At 51.7% G+C, this 7,225-nt stretch overlaps 1 protein-coding gene across 1 annotated transcript; it reads right to left on the bottom strand.

Annotated features, from left to right (window-relative positions):
- Window positions 1-2,067: 2,067 nt before the first annotated feature.
- On the bottom strand, window positions 2,068-5,320 carry LOC143659592 (alpha-1-acid glycoprotein 1-like). Its single transcript, XM_077132722.1, has 6 exons — window positions 5,190-5,320; window positions 4,705-4,847; window positions 4,379-4,449; window positions 3,588-3,698; window positions 3,337-3,440; window positions 2,068-2,257 (listed from the first exon to the last, which is right to left on the bottom strand). The coding sequence occupies exons 1-6, from the start codon at window positions 5,301-5,303 to the stop codon at window positions 2,192-2,194; spliced, it is 609 nt and encodes a 202-aa protein (XP_076988837.1). The 5' UTR covers window positions 5,304-5,320; the 3' UTR covers window positions 2,068-2,191.
- Between the last annotated feature and the right edge of the window lie 1,905 nt (window positions 5,321-7,225).

Below are 7,225 nucleotides of genomic sequence, written 5' to 3'. Positions count from 1 at the left end.
GCCACCTACCTGCTCGGCCCCGGTATGGGACCCGGTCCACGGCCTGCAGGCCAGGCTGTCTTGTGCTCCCCCACCCCACAGTGGGGCTCGCCTCAGCATTTCAGGAACGGGTGTGCGTACATTATGTTTGTATATGTGAGGCATTTAAAAATATATTTTTGTTATGAGGGCAAAAGAAGAAACAAAAATATTGACCTTAAAAGGAAAAAAAAAGAGAAAAATTCCCAAGCCTCCTGCATTTGTACTGAGCATCAGTGACTTGTGGTTTCTACCCTCAGCTCTGTGAGGGGAGAGAGACGCCCCGCCAAGCCCTTCTCCCAGGGCACCTCCAGGTGCACATTCCCAGACCGCCTGCCTCCCGCCAGTGGCTTCTGCTTCTCTTACTTTCCACTCTGCACAGATCAGAATCATAAACCATTGGTCAGGTGGGGCCCTGCAAGAAGAGGCCATCTGACCGAGGCCTTTTTTACAGAGGACAGAGATGTTTCAGTTAAATTGGTGTCAGCAAAAGCATGAACTGGACTCTCTCTCCAGTGCTACTGAGCACAGACAATAACGGTAGCTGCTGTTTCCTGACACCCTCAGAAGCTGATCTCTGGTCCGAGTCCTCAGCATGGCACCCCCCACCCAGCACCTCTCACCTGGCACCCCCACCTGGCCACTGTGTTTGCCTACGAGATTCCCTCTGTGGCCCCATTTCTTGAGGACGAGACCAAGTCCCGCTGCACTGCCTGTGCTCAGCCAGGGTTCAAGCCCATGTTTATTGACCCCCACATCCATGTTCTCTGATTTCTACACTGCAGTGACTTTTTCCTCTCTGACCCTGTCTCTCATTCACTCAGCCTTTTCCTCAGTCCCTCCTCTCTGCTCACTTGCACCTCTCCTGCAAAGGACCCATTTCTGTTTAGTTTTCACCCGATCTACCCCAGATGAGTTAAAACTTGCATCTTGTTGGAATGAATGCTGAAATGCAAAGATTTCTTACAGGTTCTGAAACCCCAGGTCCAGACTTTATGTGTCTGAGAGGCGGTTACGTCCACTAATGTCCCGCCAGGTGGGGGGAGGGGTCCGGGCTGGGGCTCCAGGGCAGAGTGTCCCAGCATGGCCACACCTGTTTGATGAAGGAAGCCAAGAGTCTGCATGTGGAGCTCGGCCCTTGGGAGGGGAGGCCAAGAGGGCGCAGGCTGTGAGGGCCCAGGACTGGGCATGGCCCCTGGGCTGTGGACCTGCCTAAAGAATTCAGCCCCAGCTTTCTGCCACCTGGGTGGTGCTGCCTTCCTCAGACACAAGAGGCCATGCGTCCCTCGGCCCGGTCCCCTGTGCTGGGCACCTGGCCTCAGGGGTCAGCTCTGTGGATGCCTCAACATGAGCCTCAGACGTGGCCCATCTCCAAACCCACGTGCAAGGTGGTGGCTGGTTCTGGGACCTCACCCCAAGGTGCATCTCCTGCTCTGGGTCTCACAGAAGAGCACCCTGAGGACATTTCTGAGGAATCACCCGGCTCCTCCAGCTCATGTTCCCAAGTCCTGCTCCATCCAGCACACCACCTCTTGCCAAGGTGAACCCAGCAGCCTCCACAAGGGTCTTCCTGTCTCTGGTCCAGCCCCTCCAAACCTTTTCCTGAGACAGCCAGAGCCATATGTCTAGAATAAGGACCATCCTGATTGGGCACCAATGTGCCTGGACTCCCACTGCCCTGTACCCACACCTCCTATTTGGGGTCCTCTGCCTCGGTCTTCCTCATACGTGTCTTCTTGGGTCCTTCACTGGCAGAGGGAAGAGCAGGTTTTGTCTAGCTTCTAATCTTTCTACACTGTTGATTCCAATGCCCCTTCCAGAAAGCCTTCCCAGACTTTTTCTCTGCAGAAGGAAACTTTCCACACTGGGCCCCCACAGCACATGGCCCATCTCACCATCCATCCTGCATATGGTGAGTATCACACACAGACACCTCCAGCAAGGACAGCATCTTATCCAATGCCAGCCAGGGCTCGACTCAGGGCATGAATGGATGGATGGTTGATGTTGAATTGATGAATGAATGAATGAACAACTAACAACCAGAGCTGCTTTCAAATACAGAACATTAATTAATGCAACTGGGGAGAGGAAGAGCTGGTGGTGGGATTTGGATGGACCTCAGATGCCTAGTGCCCTCCTCACCACTCTGTTTTGGTTCTGCCCTTGTGTCCTAGGACTCAGTGTTTTCCTTCTTCCTCTCCTCTTCCTGCTGTTTCTCCAGGGGCCCACACAGATCCTGTGGGGAGAAGGCCCAGTTATAGTGGGAAGAAAGGTTTTATCCATAGGGATGGAATGAAATCTGGACTCGACCCAGCCCAGCTAGGGCTTCCTCTCTGCCACTTCCTAGCTGGGCACCTTGGGGAATCACTTTCCCTTTCTGAGCCTCAGCTGATTCACTCCAAAATGGGAGTTCAGACCCTTCACAACTGTCATTTTCTGAGTACATCTGACCTGCCAGGCTCTAAGGCAGTATCTCCTGAGTACTTCACAACTGCATCCATCTTACAGAGGATGAAACAGGCTCAGAGTGGGCCTATCACCAGCGTGAGGTCACCTGGCCAGGAGATGGGATAGACAGTCTATTGACCAGGGGGTCTTTCTCGGGAGCCTGTGCTCTTAAGCCCTTTCTCAGTGTTCCTGCAGCTGGGAGGAAGCCCATCCCTCTGGTAAGAATGTGATATGAGCTCAGGTGGAAAACAGATGGAGTTGTTTTCATTTACTTAAAAAAATGTATGTATAAAAGCTCAACCAGCACATCAGCCATGTGATTTCATGCAGTATTGCATAGGATGAGATGAAGCAAAGTCTTGTATTTAACATGGGTTCAAAAAAAAATATTGAGACACTTATGCAGGAAATTCTCAGTTATACAAAACTCGAATGTGATCCTGCACTTGCTGCACTTTGGGGGGCACTGAAACCACAATTGGGATTCCCAGTCATACAGGTAATAAAAATGAGCAGTGGGAGCACAGGCCCGGGGAGCAGGAAATGGCAAGTGGCACTGACTGGGGTGCACCGCCTCACTGGGCCCCACCACCACACCTTCTCTAGGCTGCTCCTCTCTAGTTATCCTCAAAATCCCCCTCACCTGCTCTGCGCATCCTTCCTGGTTTCACAGTGTCCTTTCCCTCCTGGGCTCCCACCCAGCACCCACAGGCCTGCGGGGAGCTCAGCTGTCCCTGCTTCAAAGTAGGACACCCTGCTTTGCTGCGCATGGGCTGGCGGCCTTCCCTCTCTTGGCCTCCAGGGCTGCCCACGGCTGGACCACCCCCAGGCTGGCACTGGGCACTGCCCAGGCCCTCTTGCACTCACCTTCTTCCCATCCGTGTACAGGATTTCCTCGTGCTGCAGGCCCACGCAGGTGAGGGCTTCGTGGAACTCCCTCAGTTGTTCCTTGGTCACCTCCGGCTTCCTGGCTGCAGGGGTGGGAAGGTCTGGGTAAGGAAGGTGGGAGAGCCAGGCAGGGGGCCAGGCAGGGGTGGGGTCCCAGGGACCCACCCCAGGGTCCCTAGGGGTGGGAGAGCCTGGGTGAGTCTGGGGTCAGGAGCTGCCCATGTGCCTACCGTAGAAGGCTAGTCCCCGGTTCTGCCCATCATCATCTGGGAGGAACAATAACATGAAGGTCTCGGGGTCCTTGGTGAGCCACAGGGAGACAAATTGTTCCCTGTCCTGCACTGGAGGAGAAGAGAGCTTCTGGGTGAGACTGAGAGGAGGACAGTGTCTCAAGATTCACTCAGCCAACCAGTGAGCCCCAGGATCCCTCTTCCCATTTTACAGATGAGGAGAATGAGGTCCAGAGAGGAGCCCCAGGGCAGGAAAGTGGGGCCAGTTCAGTGCCATTGGCCTTCATGTGCCCCTACTATGCACCGTCTCCCTGGTAATAACTGGGACATGCGTGAAGCCACCATCCGCACAACACTAGGGCTGCCACCCTCACTTCCAGAGCATCTCACAGTGTGGCTAAGGCAGAGGCAGGTCTGGAGCCAGCCTTGGATCTGAGTCCTAGTTTCAATTACAAGCTGTGTGATCTCAGGGACAGGCCTTGACTTCTCTGTGCCTCTGATTACTCACATGTAAATTGGGTAGGATTTTCATCCTGTCCTCTCAGGGTTACTAAATCACTTAATTCATATAATATTCTTTGAACAGTACCTGGCACATAGGAGGGGCTCAAAAATGGTGGTGATTATTCTTTTGATTACTGCATGTGCTGGCACCAGGGCCACGGAGACATAAGCCACGAGCCTTTCCTGTGTTCTCCTCGCCCCAGCCCTTCTCCTCCTCTGGGCTCTATCGTCCTACCCCAGGGCCCCCCTTTCCACACTCAGCCCTCCAGGTGCTGTCCCAGGCTCACAAGTGCGGGATAGGGTCCCCTCCTGCCGCTGGATTCTTCTGGAGCTGACATTGTAGATGCACTGGTCCCCGCTGAAGTCAGACACAAAGAGATCACAGGGTGAGGTGGTCATGGAGAGTGGGGCAGGCACTCATGACAGTCAAGAAGGGACAAGATTCAGGCAGATTCCAGTGAGGCCTCCCACTCCAAGGACGGGGAGACAGACCAAGGTCAGGGGAGTAGGGGCAAGGGTTGGGGGAGGACTTGCCCTCATCTTCCCGCCCTAGGAGGACAAGCCAGGGCTGGCCCCTGGGTTGGGATGGAGGGTTGGCATCTGGGGGTCTCACATGGTCTCGTAGTCTCGAACCAGTATAGTGTCTTCCTTCAGGTTGGGGACCAGGTAAAAGAAGGTTGCCTTGACCTCTTTCAACATCTGGTGGGCTTCAGGGTTTTGTAAGACCCCAGCAATGACAAACCACTTGCCAGAGAGCTGGGGAGAAGGCAGGAGCTGATGACAGGGAGCTGGGGCTGAGTCCTCCACAGGCTCAGGCAGATCCTGCCCCCACTTTGCAAACAGAGAAACAGAGGCCCCAGGTGGGAGTTGGACATGCAGGAGCTCAACCCACGACCGGGCATCTCTAGGGGTGCCCCCTCCATGCCCAGCACAGAACTGCCCCTTTTGTGGCACCTCAGAACGGGGCTTCTAACTTTGGGGACAGGAGAACGGTTCCCGAGGCTCCTGGATTTCACCCCAGGGTCAGTACGAGGAACGGGCAGAGCCAGCAGCCAGCAGGGGAGAGGGTGGCCCCGAGAGGCTGGGCCCAGGGCTCACCTGCTGCAGGATAGCATCGGTGATGGGCGCAGCCCTCGGGTGGTCACACACTGGGGCCCGGGCGGTCAGCCACAGAAGGAGTTTCAGGGCTCTGAGGGCCCAGGGCAGCACCATGCTGGAACAGGAGGCCCCTGGGTGGTCAAAACAGGCAGTGGAAGGTGCAGTGACCTTTATAAGAAGCTGTGGTTTGGGGCACGTGGGGCCCAGCCAGGGTCCCCTGGGTTGTGACACTAGCCGGGGAGTGCTTGGGAAAGGCCTGGCACAAACCCTCCCTCTTTCCCCAAAGGCAGCTCTCAGTAAAACATTCAAGTCTGATTCTAATCTATGTCCCCTCTGGCCAAAAGGACTGAGGACTCTGGCTTATTCAAAGTTAGGATGGACAAGGGGCTGGAGAGAGAGGTAGTATTTTGAGTCCACAGATTTCATTAGAGGAGTCACCCACTGGGCAGTTTCATCCTTTCATCCAGTTTTTTTGGTAAGGACCAGCAGTAAAGCAAGTGCCCAAGTCACCTTAGAGTTTCCCGGCTGGCTGGCATTGGGGTTTCGGCAAGGGGGGATAAAAAAGTTAATTGTCTTATTTCCAAGAAACAGATTACTTGAACCAATTCCCAGCAAGAATAAAAAACACAGTATGCCCACGCTGCTCCTCACCCTGGACCATTCATGCAGGGAGCCTGCTGTCTTTTCTCCAACACATCCTGTATCTTGGGCCAGTGACCAGCACATCATTAATACAGTAAATACTGTGGAATGAATCCTGCCCATTTACATTCCTGCTGGATGCACTCAAATGTTCCCCCCATGAATAAATACTTCCAAAGAATATTATTATGATAGACTTACTATTTTGTATTCTCAGTTATTCCACGTGTTTTGCATCATATTTCATGTTCCAGTGGAGTCTGTAGTTATAATTTTGATGGATGCGTAAGTGTCATTAACTTCATTCTGTCCTCTCTGCATGTCTACAGCATTTTGTACTTTGATTTTTCCTCTGATGTTAAGTGCCAGTGGCCAAATTTTTCCCTAAAAATGCTGTAGTATCAAAGAAAAAGAAAAAAAAAGATGTCTACTAGAATTTTTTTTTCTCATGCAGAAACATTTTTAAAATTGTACATTTGGTCACTATCACTGTACACTCTAGGCATTCTAGATTATAGCATCTCCGTCTTTATTGTCTATCTTTCCTTCTGATTTCATTTGTGCCCCCAGCCTGCCTTCCTCTATCATTCTCACATTCAGCTTCAGTCGGTGTATGTGCTGGTTTGGAAGGATTTGTGTCCCTTAGAAAAGCCATGTTTTCATCTAAATCCCATTTCATAAAGGCAGAACAATCCTTATTCAATACTGTATGTTTGAAACTGTAATTAGATCATCTCCCTGGGGTGATTTGATCAAGAGTGGTTGTTAAGCTGGATTAGATGACGACATGTCTCCACCCATTTGGGTGGGTCTTGATGTTTCTGGAGTTCTATTAAACAGGAAACATTTTTGAGAATGGAGATTTGGAGAGAGCAGAGCAGAACAATGCAGCCATGAAAAACAGAGAGTCCATGAGCCAGAGAGCTTTAGAGATGAAGAAGGAAAATGCCTCCTGGGGAGCGTCATTGAAACTGGAAGCCAGGAGAGAAAGCTAGCAGATGACAGTGTTCACCATGTGCCCTTCCAGCTGAGAGAGAATTCCTGACTGTGTTCACCATGTGCCTTCTCACTTGAGAGGAAAACCCTGAACTTCATCGGCCTTCTTGAACCAAGGTATCTTTCCCTGGATGCCTTTGATTGGACATTTCTATAGACTTGTTGTAATTGGGACATTTTCTCAGCCTTAGAACTGTAAACTAGTAACTTATTAAATTCCCCTTTTTAAAAGCCATTCTGTTTCTGGTATATTGCATTCCAGCAGCTAGCAAACTACAACAGTGTACTAACATCATTGTGCTACAATTAGGAAGTATTGTGGTTTCCCATTTCTGAATTTTTACTATCAATCCTGTTGTACAATCTGTATACCTTCAACTCCAATTACCCAATATCTA

This window comes from Tamandua tetradactyla, chromosome 2, assembly GCF_023851605.1.
Source record: "Tamandua tetradactyla isolate mTamTet1 chromosome 2, mTamTet1.pri, whole genome shotgun sequence".
Classification (NCBI taxonomy): Eukaryota; Metazoa; Chordata; class Mammalia; order Pilosa; family Myrmecophagidae; genus Tamandua; species Tamandua tetradactyla.
The sequence above is the reverse complement of the archived record's forward strand: the minus strand, read 5'-3'. Positions and strand labels throughout refer to the sequence as shown.

Coding starts and splice junctions, on each gene's coding strand:
- LOC143659592 (XM_077132722.1), bottom strand. CDS start 5,303: ATGGTGCTGCCCTGGGCCCTCAGAGCCCTGAAACTCCTTCTGTGGCTG. Junction 4,848..5,189: donor CCGATGCTATCCTGCAGCAG/GTGAGCCCTGGG, acceptor CCTTCTCCCCAG/CTCTCTGGCAAGTGGTTTGT. Junction 4,450..4,704: donor GTTCGAGACTACGAGACCAT/GTGAGACCCCCA, acceptor GTCTGACTTCAG/CGGGGACCAGTGCATCTACA.